Raw genomic sequence first — 14,808 nt, 5'->3', positions numbered from 1 at the left:
GCATTATTTGTTACTGATATTCTGCAGAAACGCAGCCAGAGGCAGATTCTTGCTCTTGCAAACATGGCAGGGAAGCTTCATTCAGATCACAGAACTGCTGCACTGAGCACCGTGAGAAACAAGATAAAAGCAATTTACAGATAACAGCACTGTCATCCAACACCTCGGGGGAAAAGACTTTTTTTTTTTTTAAGCTAATTCCTTTAAAGTCACAGAGAAACAGTCCATGAGTGTCCTGCTTCTCTGGTTCAACATATTTGCAGATAAGAACTGCAACTGTACCAGAGTTCAATATTCTATAGGTTCTTAAACTTACTGTTGTCAATTCTGAACACACACACACACACACACACACACACACACACACACACACACACACACATCCATATTGCTGCAATAACTGACTGGCAGCAATATGAATAAATCACAGATAAAAATCCATTAAGAAATCGTCACTAGATCCAACAGTGACTGCAGACTGACTTTCATGGTGCAGATTCACTAAACTTGAATTACAAACTATGAACTACAGGCTGAAAGACTCCGGTTCAAGGAGTAGCCTGAATAAACCTACTGACTCTATAGCTGTGTCCCAGTTCAGGGGCCGCATCCTTCAGGGGACGTGGTCTACGAAGGGGCCACACCAACTGAACTCAAGTAAGACAGTCTGGCCTATGGAGGGTTTTCGCTTCGCCCTTTACCGTTGTGTCGCAAAGTGACGCTCCCGTCGCCTAGCAACCTTGAAAACATGTTAACTTTTTTTCAGAGGTTTTAAGGCCCGTGGTTTTAACAACTGTACGGTTAGCTGTTGAACTGAGCTGAAACGCAATACTTACATTTAAAGGTGTAATCCTCAGGCTCTCTGTTTGCTGCCATATTATTTTCATTACCAGCGCGCAACGAATCTTGGGAAAAGAAGGACGCATTTCTCAGCCACATCCAAGGGAGCCCTTTAGAACGGGACCACCTAGTCGGTTCTTCAGTGCATGCTGAATCGGGACACAGCTTATGGCAACAGCACTGTACTGCATACTTCCATACTCTAGATTCTGTGAGACTTAGATTTTCCCAGGATGTCATTACCTTTGATTTCCATCATACACACACACCCTTAAATCCACTTAGAAATCACAGGAAACAGACACCCCATGTAATTCCTTCAGTATCACAGTAATGTACTGATAGTTGTCTGTACATCCATCGCTACACTACACCACCACAGAGACTGCTAATAGCATCCGAAACCAAGCAAAAAACAAAACAAACAACAACAGAAAGCCGACAAACACACAGACACCATGGCTCTAGACAGAAAGTCTAAATGTGATGGAAATTCATTCAAAAATTCAACAGTCAAAAGTGAGATGAAATCCCTGCAGCTGTGTGGTTAAAAATAACTGAACAGAAACAGTATGGAAGAAGAAGAAAAGTACCTGATGGTTTTGATCATGCTGAGGCCCATCTCCACACAGCAGTGGGCGTGGTCCTGTCTGGGCTCAGGAAGACCAGACACACAGTAGTAACAGTCTCCCAGTATCTTTATTCGTAGACAGTGGTGCTCCTGCAACACAACGGCCGGATCAGTCAGCAGACAAACACACCCCATGTTTATTAACTCATTAAATCCACCATGTGTGATCTAAAATGGAAATTATTCAAAAAAAAAAATAAATGTGAAAACAATGTCCCCGTCAGGTCAGTTCTGCATGAACGTGTCGACTGTGAAATCCTGACTGATCGAGCATGACGGTCTGAAACGCTCCTCAGTCTAATATCAGACAAACATACAAGTCTGACAGAGTGAACATTCAGTCTGTTATTCACTCTGAAGAAAATATTTATCCTGGCTTCTGGTGTCTTTATTTAGCTTTCATGAGCACTGAGAGGGAGAAGAAGACCTCCAGAAAAGACACAGTCAGATCTGGCTTTGACTTCTTTTTCTATAAGAGTGTGGAAAACTAACGTTCTCCCAACCACCTGGACCCACCATCCTACCCTGCAGGATTTGGTTTCTCTGAGTGTTTACCTGAAATCTGCTATATTTTTATTGGATCACTCACAAAACAGTCAGCCAATCAGCAGCGAGGCTCAGAGCCTCTTCTTTTCTGATTGTCTCATCGCCCTGTTGTTACTAGAGCTCCAGAGAGAAGCCTGAGAGAGGAGATGTAAAACTACACTGAGATGGTTTTTGGTTCTTAAAACCACAAATATATCTTCTTATGGATCAACACTTCAAATAAAACACAGAAGAAGAGGAAGATATGGATCTTGAACTGATGAAAAGCTGTTTTGGTCTAAATCAGAGTCTCAAATAATAACTCTACCTCACAGTTGTGCTTAAAAAAATAAAAAACAAAGCCAACTTTAAAGCCTAGGTGATCATTAAAAAACTCACTGACAAAAAAAAAAAAAGAAAAAGAAATTAGGGTTAAAAAAAATGGGGTCAAAGGTTAAGCGACTTACGTGTGCGAGGCGGTCGAAGCGTGCAAAGAGTTCATTCAACATTCGCACCAGCTCCTGCGCGGACAGCGTCGTGGAGAGGTTTGTGAAGCCTTTAACATCTGCGAAAAGAATGCTGAATAAAATACGGAAATGTCACTTTAATATCCAGGTCAGTTCTTTAACAACCATCAAAACACTTTTGCATTTACATTTAAATGTTGGTGTTTTCCCTGTGAAACTCTTCTTTCAATCAGCTGTGACCTCACTCTGATCAAACATCACTACAGAGACACTGATCTGCAGGTCTCAGACAGATCCAGATCCAGATCCAGATCCAGATCCAGACCCAGACTGAGACTTCCAGCAGAATCAGTATCAGACTCTATCAATTAATTATTACTATTCATCATACACCAATAGTCAGCATCTGATTTCTCTTGCACTAGAACTGCTTCAGAAGAATGCGTGGATGTTAAAGAGGAGGCTGGATTTTACTGGGTGTTACTGAACACCACCCGGCCACTGCAGTCTGATACCAGTCTGTACGATCAGCACAAACTCTCAAATGTCAATGTTCTTTTTTTTTTCTTTTTTTTTTTTTTATGTAAAGCTCATGTTCCAGTTTTTGTAAAACATGTTGCAGATATTGAGAGTTAGAGTCAAGGGCAGGTTTAGGATTTAGTCAAATTTAGAAAACTACATCTGGTTAAAGCTCAGTAAAGAAAGCAAATGATCACTGAGTGAAAAGGCAGAACTACATCAGAATATGTAGAAGGAACTGGAGGTAGCAGGTGGAAGTGATGACACTAACGATGCTTTCATCCCGTTCGCACAGGTGAACCCACACAGGTGTTTTCAGGTATTTGGGCTGATTAGACCTCTTCAGACTGAGCGTGACTCACACATTGCTTATCGCTGCACTTCATTGCCATCAGTATGTTCTTGTAAAGATGTGCGTGCTCCTGGTTTGGGACCGCTGAGGGAAGTCTTAGTGCGACAGCTACACAATGATATGATAGTGACAACAGTGTCAACGGTTTGTGTTTGAGCCTTTTCCTGTTCCAACATAACATTCTCCAACCAGTGCAGAGGTCTGCCCAGCCGCTGCACCTGCAAACACCTGTGTTTGTACACAGTTCAACCCGTGGCCAGTTAGTTTCACTGGAGAGTAAACTGGCAACAGTAAATACACCTGCAGCCCCTGCCAGTGATTTAAAGTCAAACTCTCTGCTCCAAACTCACTCTTCTGAAATATACTTTCACTTTTCAGACACAATATTACCTTGAAAGTTTTCACAAGCACACTGCCATGACTCACCCNNNTTAAACTGCTGCCTTGGGTGGGTGGGTGGGGGTTTGAATCAACTGACAGTATCACAGCCTCACCTGACATTCTCGTAGCGGTGGATGTAGATTCTGTGAAACTGATGCTGGAGGTGTTCATCCTCTACATTTGTCATGTCGTTGATCATTTCCAAAACTACAAAACGTGGCAGGACTGATAACACCAGTCTCTCCTGTGGAGGCAGAAAAGTAAAGAATATTAGTCCTCTAAAAAACTTTTATGTACCGCCTCGTGGTTGTATCCCTCCACCAACCAGCCAAGTCACAGGAAATATAGTCACAGTCTCCCTGAGTTACAGTGTTGGATAATGACCAGACGTGCTTTTGCTGAACATTATGATGTCACAGTGAAATTGACCTTTGACCTTTTGGATACAAAATGTCATCTTTTCACTTTTTCCTTATAGACGTTTGACTTAAATTGTGTCATAATTAGTCTATGTATTTGTGAGTTCATGTGTTTTGTGAGGTCACAGTGACCTTGACCTTTGACCTTTGATCACCAAAGTCTAATCAGTTCATCCTTGAGTCCTGGTGAATGTTTGTGTAGAATTTGAAGAAGTTCCATCAAGGCATTACTGAGATATCATGTCCACAAGAATGGGACGGATGGAGGGACAACCTGAAGACATAATAACAAAATAAAAATAAAAATAATAAACATAATTGGGGGTTTGGCTTTACTGTAAAAATCTCATCTTATCAAGTCATTTTTTTTGTCTGTTTAAAGTCCTAAAGCTCAGATTCTCTATAAAAACTGAGTGAATTTACCACTGATGAAATTTTCTACCTGACACAAATCAACACCAGGAATTTTTTCTAGGATCAAGTGTAATCTGCCTTTTTCTTCTTCTCCTTCTTTCAGCTCTAGAAAAAAACAAGCTGAAATCATCTTATCACAGTCTTTCTTCTCTTCTTTTAAAGTAAACAAGCCTCTCAGGGCTCAAATATATGAAAACTTAAGTGATAAGATCCTTAAATAAGACCTAAGTTCAACAAATGTTTCAGAGTTCCATGTTGTACAATGAATAAGAAAACATCGAGATTAAGGCCAAAGAGGAATTAAATCGAGACACAAGTCAGAAAGTATTAGACGGGCAAACACAAGTGAAGCTTGTAAGCTCGTAAAAAGAAATTACATAAAGGTCTGTCTGTAAGACATAAATGAAAAAAAGAATTTGGCTCTGCCAGCCTAAGTTTCTCCAGCAGGATCGCGCAAAGCCTCCAGGCCCACAGCAACAACACAAGCAACACAATTCCAGTCCTGTGGTGGGGGTTTTTTCTGTCACTTGGCGAAAGCAGAAACAGATTTGGAGTGGGAGAGATGCAGCATCCCTCTCTGTGTGTGTGTGTGTGTGTGTGTGTGTGTGTGTGTGTGTGTGTGTGTGTGTGTGATTTTTTTTTTGTCCTCTGGGATCTGCTCCGACACCAAGCAACTGTCTCCTTCAGATACTGAATACATGAAACCCAAGACCCACAATTCTCCACCCAGAAATCATGTAAAGTTATTTCAGGAAGAATCTTACACTATAATTTCTACGATTTCAGGCACCCCTAAAGTGGACCGTACCATTTCGCCCTGGAGAGAAAGTTAATTGTTGATAAAAAGACGGTAAAAAGATCAATTAAATAGATATTAATAGATATTATTAATATTAATAGATTTCAAAGAGAAGAAAAACAGATAAAACAATCAGGTGTATAAAAACCAATGCAGAGCAATTCGAAGAGAAATAAAACAATTCAAGGGAAAGTAAAAGCAGGAAAAACTCTCTGATGTAAGTATGTTTTAAGAAGAGTGTTAAAAGAATAACCAGTTAGTTTGTTAGTTAGCTGGCCTCTTACTGCATCCTACAACCTGCTCTTCTTAAACTTCTGCTGATTGTATTTAGGCTTCAAAATTCATAAAGTGGTGTTCATTAGTGGAGATGATCCTGCCGAACCAAAGCTGTCAGGATCATAAACTGTTGTTTGTCACAGTTTATTTTCTCTAATAATTCAAAAGACAATATAAAAACCCCATTGGGCTTTTTGTTGAGGGAACCAGGGTGACGCTAACATCTGGGTTATCCTACAAAAATACATCATCCCTGCAGCACTATTTTCACTGGAAACAAGAGAGCATATGGAACCCAAAAGACAGACCTAAATCTTAAAGACATTAAATCAACTTTTCAAGGAATTAAGGTGATTTAATGTTTTTTCTCTCTAGTTTAAGAAGTAAAAATGTGGTGGTTCCATTATTCCAAACTGCTTTTGTAAAGACAGACGGAGATTTGATTTTAAATTCTAGTGGAGCATCCAATTTTTGCTGCGTGTTAAAAACAATACCAACTTGCATTTGCTAAAGAACAAGTTTTGTAATATACTATATGTTTCTTCTTATCATCAGAACTAAACCAACAATGATTGTTGAGCTTTCTACTGGGGTTATAGTCTTTATATGTTGTGCCTCTCTTTTATTCCTCTGCTCAATGTTAACTGTCTTTTGTATGTACTATTCATTATTATAATAATGTGAGATAAAGTTTGACACGACATTGTGATGCCTTGTAGAAAAAGACTATCCACTTTATGTGAATGTGCTTCCTCCCTGTTCGGATCATAGAGCAGTTTATCCAGTGAAAACTAAACGTCCAACCTCCTGTGGACCCAGTGAGGCTGGTGTGAGAGAGAGAAAGAGGGTGAGGGAGGGAGGAGGGACGTGGGTGAGAGACAAACAGAGAGGAGAGAGAGGCGCCATCCTCTGCTCCATTCAGTTTTTTGCCATAACAAACACACACCTATGTTCATTCATTAGTGTCAGACTGAAAGTCCAGTGATGCTTTGTCATCACAGCGGAGCCAGGTCTGGACTGGTCCTGGTTCAAATCCACAGCTGGAGAGTCTGAACAGGAAGCTCAAAGCGAGGTCACACCTCAGACAGATGTTTCAGTCGCTGGTAAAGGTGTGTGTGGCAGCTTGTGATGCAGTGGGTGGAGGACCTGAGCGTGCGACCGTCAGCTGACGGTGTAAACAGTGTGAGATGTGTCAGGAGAGCAGGTGTTCCTGTTGTTCCGCTCTGTCGTTCTGTCCCGGTGTCTGTGCTGGAAAAGTGGAGCGGTGCTTCCGCAAATTAAGGTCCAGACAGACAAACATTCCAGCGGAGCGTCGCTGATGCAAACCGAACACTCCGGGGGTTTGATGGAGATTCACCGCAAGAAATTACGATTTTTTTTTTTTTTTTTTTACACAGTCGTCTTGAATTCAGACGGAAAAGTTTGAACTCGGTTTCCTCTCTCTCTCTCTTTCTCTCTCTCTCTCTCGCTGCTTAAGTTCATTTTAGCAGCTTTGACTTACATTCACAAGAAGACCGAACACCTCAGTTTTAAACCTTTAACATTTCCCGTGAACATCAAGGAGGAATGAGAGTGTAATAACCAGTGTTGTGCATGAGCGCACTAATTTTCGGGTGAACTAAACGTATCCGTTTGCAGCTAATGAACATGAACGTGAGCGTCGTTCAGAGTGAGGTAGTGAACCAAAAAGCTTTTTGCCAAGTGCTAAAAAAAAACCCACCAGAGGTAGAAGAAGCACTGTGTTTTGGTTTTACTGCGGCACACAAGGGTTTTACAGCGGCAGGCATGTGTCCGGCGTGGTGTCGAGCGCTGGCAATACAAACAGCACAGCTACTGGCGCTGCTAAAGTCAGTTCTCATTAACTTTTTTTTTTGAACAAATCAGTTCAGATTCCAACAGAGAAATCTCGGCGCCTGATCTGCATAAACAGACACATCAGTAATGAATCTGAAACGACACATCGGGTTGAAGCATCCGGCCGGTCTTTAGATAAAATCTCAGTGAATGATGATCACAAGAAATCATTAGGAAAGAGTCAGACCATGAAACAACAGCTGTGAAGTTCCTCTTCTTGAGCCAAACTCACAGCACACACACATAAAACATATACTCATTCATAAACTCATTGGTTTTTCTTATCTTTTAAAAGTAATCTCTCTATTGTAGTAAACAGTAATTCATGTAGTTTGAGAGTAGTGATTCGAGGCTGAGGATGGATGGAGGAGGAGGTTCTACTGAAAAAGAATAAAAAAAAAACAAACAGAAGAACTAGCTCATTTTAACTTTTGTGAACTGAACTCTGGTGAAGTGTGAACTTGCACAACATTGGATATAACTATCAAAACTCAAAACAGTTCAATATAAACTACTGTATTTTTATTGACATCTATATCTTAAATCTACTTCCATCTTTTATTTACTGGCTTTCCTTCCTGTTACATTTAACATTTGTACATTAAGAACTTATATTATATTTATACATAGTTATATTTGATATCTTTATAATCTCTTGATAATTTAGGGCACCGACAGAGACGTATTTTTAAGGTGAACATTTTTTGCAGTGTGGACAGTTAACAGTGTGTGAGTGTGTGTGTGTGTGTGTGTGTGTGTGTGTGTGTGTGTGTGTGTGTCTGTGTGTGTGTGTGTCTGTGTGTGTGTGTGTGTGTGTTTGCTCCACTGGACATGGTTTCTGGTTTGGACAGCTGAGAGCCAGCGGACTCTGTGTCAGATTAGCTTTGAAAGTCATTAGCGCAGCTTGATTTAAGCCAGGAGCTGAAGCCCTCCGGCGGCTCACTGACAACTTCTATCTTCATTGGGATCGTGTTGAAGGTTCACTGGAAAACGCTTTGTTCCTTTATCCTGCTTTTATTGATGCTCATGGTGGTTTTTCAAGTTAAAGTGGCATAAATAAAAAGCTTTTAGGCTAAAATGTAATGTCAGGAAAGAGCTGAGAGACAGAGGCAGGTCACTGTGAGAAACCACTTGCACGTTACACACAGTCATTTGATCAGTTTGTATTATAGGAATATAAATTACACTGGCTTCTTGTCTGCTTTATGTCTGCAGTTCCTGGTCAGACCCTGTCCTCAGATCACCATCACAGTTAGAAAGAAATACACCAGAGTACTTAGAACACACGCACACACACACACACACACACACAAACAGACAGAAGGAGGCTCTCTGTTCTTACAACATGTTGACAGAAATACCAGGCAGTGATTGATTTACATTAAGACAATCTGCTGGGGGCGGGGCCTGGGCTCCTCGCTCCATTACGACCGTCCCGGCGCTTATCAGAGTCGAATCCTTCCAGGAAACACGACCCCGTAAAAGCTTTCTGCGGCTTCTCAGAGGCTCACCGTCCACTGCTCCACGTAAACAAAGCTCTCTGTGTGTCACTGTGTGTGTGTCACTGTGTGTGTGTCACTGTGTGTGTGTCACTGTGTGTGTGTCACTGTGAGTGTCAGTTTGAAAGTCTAATAGCTCCAATGAGTGTTTGTGTGTATACTTCTGCAAGTGCCTGACTCAGACAGTGTATAATGTTTCTATGTGTGTGTGTGTGTGTGTGTGTGTGTGTGTGTGTATGTGTGTTCATCCACTGCACCGATGTACAGTTAGTGTGACAGCACTGGATCGATGCAGTGTCCATGTCTCCTCTCAGCAAGCTCATTAGCTTAGCTGCTAATATTCGGTTCTGTCGACTGAGATCTACCAATCACGTTGCTTCCTTTATCAAACCTCACAGTGAGCTTCATCACACGTTAGCTATGCAGCAATAGTAATTACTAGTAATACTATTAATAGTAATAGTACTTACGAATAGCTCCTTTTAAATAAAATGGGTAAGGAGCTAATTTAAGAAATTAAAAAAAAAGAAATGATGAAATAAAATGAAAACTTGGATATTTCTACGAAATTTTGTGCCAGTCTGAACATTTATTAGATATTTCACAGGAAAAGTGAAAATTTCAGGTTTCATATGTTCAACTTTCAAGTTTCCAATGTAAACAAAAATATGTTGAAAAACAATCACCGAAAAAGAGACAACACCTTGACAAAAATGACTAATGCATCGTATGAGGCATCAAAGAAGGCACAGGTACAGGCACAACAAGCAGGCCTGACTTCGTGTGAGGCAGCATCTTTGTCCTGCACCAGGCTGTGGACTCACCTGTCTCTGGTTCTCTGTCTCGAGTCGCAGTCGAGCCTCGATGCAGCGCCGCGTCTCCAGAAAGGCCTGGCGCTGTGCCCGGTCCGACAGGTAACTGATGAATATCCCAGCGGTGTTCATACACAGGAACAACACAGCCTGAGCCGCTACCTGAAAAAACACAGAGGGAGAGGGGGGGGTCATTTTAAAAACCACAGACAGGAAGCTGAAGCTTTTCTGTACCGAGTTTGTTTTAGTTCACAAAGGCCATCTACCAGTGAATACACACTTTCAGATCTCAGAAATACCAAAAGAAACATTTAAGACTTTAAGACTAGAACTTTGTTATTTTAAAATAGTTATTAATTTAAAAATAAACCTGCAGCTCCTATCTGGTTACTATGATCAACTTCAGACCAACATGACTGAACACTGTGTGAACAGAGCATCTATCTGTTGACCTCACGCTTCATTACTTCATACTGTATGTAGACTCTTTGAATAAAATACCCACTCCTGATACTTGGTGTGACATGATGCACCATGAAAGGACTGTATGTTCCAGACGGCGTTATCTGACCAGTCACTGTGGCGCGACTACCTTTATGTCAGTGGTAATATAATGCAAGTGTTATTTTTAGCATGACAGCTGAATAAAAAGCCTCCTGTTTAATGTGTTTGCAGATGAGCTGCTTCATTTATCCGCCAGATGATTTGTTGAACATGTGCCTCACGCCTGTTCCCGCAGGTACAGACCAGTGACCTGGTTTGACTGGCTGGCCGACTTGTCTTCTAGGCTGAAGACCCTGTCAAGAATAATTGTCTTACTTCTAATTCATTTTTGAAGGCATTTGACAAAACACATCAGTCTCATGTGGACATGGACTGAAGATTAAATGACTGAGGGGGAGACGTGCGAACAACTGGAGTGCCAGCAGCTCTGGTCTCCTGGCTTAGAACTTTGTGACAACACAACAAAGCAGTCACCGCTCTCAGCCATGTCCCAAGCCCCGCCCACCTGGACCCGTCATCCAACCTCGCAGGATTTGGTTTCTCTGAGTGTTTACCTGAAATCTGCTATATTTTTTTATTGGGTCACTCAGAAAACAGTCAGTCAATTAGAAAAGAGGCTCAGAGCCTCCTCTCTTCTGATTGGCTCACTGACCTGTTGTTACTAGAGCTCCAGAGAGAAGCCTGAGAGAGGAGATGTAAAACTACACTGAGATGGTTTTTGGTTCTTAAAACCACAAATATATCTTCTAATGGATCAACACTTCAAATAAAACACAGAAGAAGAGGAGAATATGGAGCTTGTTTACAGAAGCAGCTTCTAAGAACTGTTCAGACCAAAAATGGGGGAAGTAAATGACGCTGTCTCATAGCATCAGGAACAGTACAGCCCTACGTCTTTCTGAAACTTGAGTATCTGTTCAAGGATCTAGGAAATAGACCCCCCCCGCCAAAAAAAAAACACAATGTAAGATAAGATTAAAAATTAACATCAGGGGTGAGTTTGGTGAGTCACTGACAAGCTTTCTACCACTTTGATGACTCAATGAGCCCTGACGTCCACTGAACAGAGACGAGAACATACAGAGGAGATGGGAACATCTGAAACCGGATCAGACGAGGGAAAAAAAAGAGCATAAAGAAAGAAAACAGGTCACTGATCCTCATCGAAGGTGTGAACACTGCACAGCTCCTCCATCACATGATCTGCCTGCGGGACAGTAACACTATGAAGAAACTTTCACGCACTGCTAGTAGGTTACATGAATTTAAACGTGATATGTATCAACAGATCAGACTCATCTGTTTTCAGTCATTCAGGATCTACTGAACAAAAATATTCAGTTTGTGTCTATGTCTCTTTTAGCTGGATGACAAGAGGGTGAAATGAGTTTTAAGATCGTTACAGGACCAATCTGATGTCAAAATGTAATGCTCCAGATGTGTTTGGGTTTCTTTTGTATTAGAGAAAACAGTAGCTGATATTTTGCAGCAACATTAATTTTTTTTCTATGACAGTGGAAGCAGATGTTTCAGGCAGTCACATCTGTTCAGTCAAACGGAAATGTTTACTTTATAATCAGTGAAGAATTAAATGAAAACAAAACGATTTGATGAAACTCAAACTCTGTGTCTGTTATTCACTATTCACCCATCCTAATGATCAACACACCTGGAGGATTATTATCATTATTAACACTTAGAATAACACAAGAATAAACCTGTATCTCCTGTCAGGTGACCCATGTGTTTTCATCTCAATTAAAAATGAGTCATTCGGTTATAATCTTGTAATTTTGATCTTTGACAGAGAGACGTGAATAACAGAGAGCGCTGAGGGCTAATGAATCAATTAGAGAGAGAGAATTTATATTCTGGAGTAATTTGAGGATATAAATCATTCAAAACAACACAAAAAGGTGTTCCGGGTGAACAATTTAGAGTCTTATTTGTAATCTGAAGGCACAATTTGAAAGATGAGGGTTGAGGTTTTATAATCTTTAGTAAATTCCTGCTTCATAGTTTGTTAAACTTTGTGCTTTGTGCTCTGTAACATTTCAGCAGAACACATCAGTGAAAACACAGCCTCCCTCCTTCATTCTGTGAAAGACGACTTCATTTATTTCATTTTTTAATTTATTTTTTGTCAGAAAGCAGAACTGATGTAACACTCTGCAACAGTGCCGTCCTCCTCAGCTGCACGAGGGATTTCAACACCACCATCACCGCTGCCGCCCCAGCTGCCTTCCTCCTGCCTGCATGACGCAAGTGTTATAACAGGTTGGCTGAGAGTTCAACACATCTCACAGAGGAAAACCCTCAACTGCTTCCAGCCTACTGCTTCTCACACACACACACACACACACACACACACACACACACACACACACACACACACACACACACACACACACACACACACACACAGAGGCTGCCCTTCAAACTAAGACATTAAATTGAACTATTTTTGAGCCAAAATGGTGAAGACTGTTTATCTATGGTGCTCTTGTGTATGGTGTGTGTATGGTGTATGTGTGGGTCTGTGTGTGTGTATATGTGCATATATGTGTGTGTGTGTGTGTGTGTGTGTAGTGTGTGTGGAGAGGGGGGGGGGGGGGGTAATTACAGTTGCAGACAAGTCTGGTCAGGCCCTGAGCATCTGCTACCATCTACAGTATCTCTGTCTGTCCAAAAAGGACAGTCTTCAAAATGAGCAGACTTGTACTGTAACTGCAGAGAGCTGATAAACTGGTCAATCAATAAGTCATGATTACCTGCACAGGTGAGGAGATTTCTGGCTTGTAAAACTCATCTTCTGACCTGCACAGGCAGGGCCAGATTACCAACTAGGTACACTCTGTTTGGGAATATTCACCATCCCTGTGTCATGATTCACTCTGAGCACTGTCATTATTTCAATCTTGTGCTTAAATGTGGCGTCTTTCACAAAGTAAGCGTGGGTCAGCCACTGACCAGTACAGAAAGACAGTACATATTACACAGAGAGCACAGCAGTCTTTCATATGGACCCAGCAGCTTATATCTACCCCAGGGTCCAAAGCCATGGTTCACAACCCAACTACTGACCCTACAAAACACAAACAGTACGACTAAAATGGAAAGAGATGAGGAAAAATACAATAAAAAAAGTGCCTTAAATTGCCAGATAAATGCCAGTATCAAATAATAGCCGGCGTTTTTAACCAGCACAAACGATATGCATGATGGGTAAAAAAAAACATATTGCAGCTCACATGGAAAATCCAGCATAATGCACATTTCCACAGCACAGCCTCTCTTCTGATTGGCTGACTGTTTTCTGACTGATCCAATTAAAATATAGCAGATTTCAGGTAAACACTCAGAGAAACCAAATCCTGCATGGATGGATGGTGGGTCCAGGTGGCTGAGAGCGGTGACTGCTTTGTTGTGACATCACAAAGTTCCAGAAGTCCTGACGGCTGGTTTTAAGGCTCAGTTTCTGAATACAGGCTGTGTGCATTTCTCTGTGGACTGAGGCTTTGATACTTTCACAGTATTAATATAGAACCTAGACCTGATCTATAATCAAACTACACATGGACGTCTAACTTTATACTTTATGGGACCTTTAAGCCAGTAATTTTTTGTTGGTGTGACACAAACACATTATACAGCATCCACCACTTTGGCTGCTACAATATAAAACATTCCTCTACTTCCTGTATTAATCATAAACTGCAGATGTATCCAGTATAAGCGATGCTTCCCAGGCAGCCTGAGCTGTTTAAGATGACAAACACACCACTGGTGACTCAGTGCATTTCAGCCTCGAAAGCTTATAAAACAGCCTGTTTTCTAAAAATATATAAATGCAGAGGCAGGTTTATTATTCCAGAATTTAGCACGGTGATGTTTTCCCTCCTCGCTCCATGTTTCTGCTGGATTTCTGCTCTAATTAGCTATCGCATCCTGAAAATGTGACTTCTGTTTGTCTCACAGGGTTGGTGAAAAGGAATCTGCAGAATCTAAAGACAGAATGCGTCTTTTATAGTTCACTCCTGTGTTATAGAAGTCTCATTATGAGGCACACTGTAAATCAAAGTGATGGTGATTAAATCCTTTTAAAAGCGTGTTATTGCTTCCAGTCTTGTCTACTGTGTTGGTTTTCCTTCTTTTTCTTTTTTTTTTTTTTTTTTTAATAAAGATGAAATGCTTGTGCTCTTACACTCGAGGCTGAATTGTGTCGGAGCTGATAAAAACCTCAGACAGACAGTTCAGTGTCCCCTGTCGCTGAGAAAGAGGCTCTGAAGAGCTCTGCCACTGTTTGCCTCTGCAGTAAAATTGCTTCACTGAGAGTACATTTCAAGAGGAAACTAGAATTACCGCCTCGTGGTTATTTCGCCTCCGCCAACCAATCTAGTTGCAATTTGCATCCATGTCTAGACTCATATAATAGGAAATTTTTTATATCTAATATAAGGATATATAAATAAAATTGACTTTGGTAAGCTTTGTGCTTCTACTTCTGCTGTGTGTC

At 41.1% G+C, this 14,808-nt stretch overlaps 1 protein-coding gene across 1 annotated transcript in view; it reads right to left on the bottom strand.

The window, feature by feature from the left end:
- Nucleotides 1-14,808, bottom strand: part of adcy8 (adenylate cyclase 8) — an 88,196-nt gene that overhangs the window by 42,408 nt on the left and 30,980 nt on the right. The window contains exons 2-5 of the mRNA XM_022761823.1: nucleotides 9,801-9,950; nucleotides 3,829-3,959; nucleotides 2,464-2,575; nucleotides 1,434-1,561 (exon numbers count right to left, since the gene is read on the bottom strand). Of these exons, the coding sequence (XP_022617544.1) occupies nucleotides 1,434-1,561; nucleotides 2,464-2,575; nucleotides 3,829-3,959; nucleotides 9,801-9,950 (521 nt within the window). The remainder of the gene's footprint in view (nucleotides 1-1,433; nucleotides 1,562-2,463; nucleotides 2,576-3,828; nucleotides 3,960-9,800; nucleotides 9,951-14,808) is intronic.

Source organism: Seriola dumerili, unplaced genomic scaffold, assembly GCF_002260705.1.
Source record: "Seriola dumerili isolate Sdu_G_001 unplaced genomic scaffold, Sdu_1.0 BDQW01000432.1, whole genome shotgun sequence".
Classification (NCBI taxonomy): Eukaryota; Metazoa; Chordata; class Actinopteri; order Carangiformes; family Carangidae; genus Seriola; species Seriola dumerili.
The sequence above is the reverse complement of the archived record's forward strand: the minus strand, read 5'-3'. Positions and strand labels throughout refer to the sequence as shown.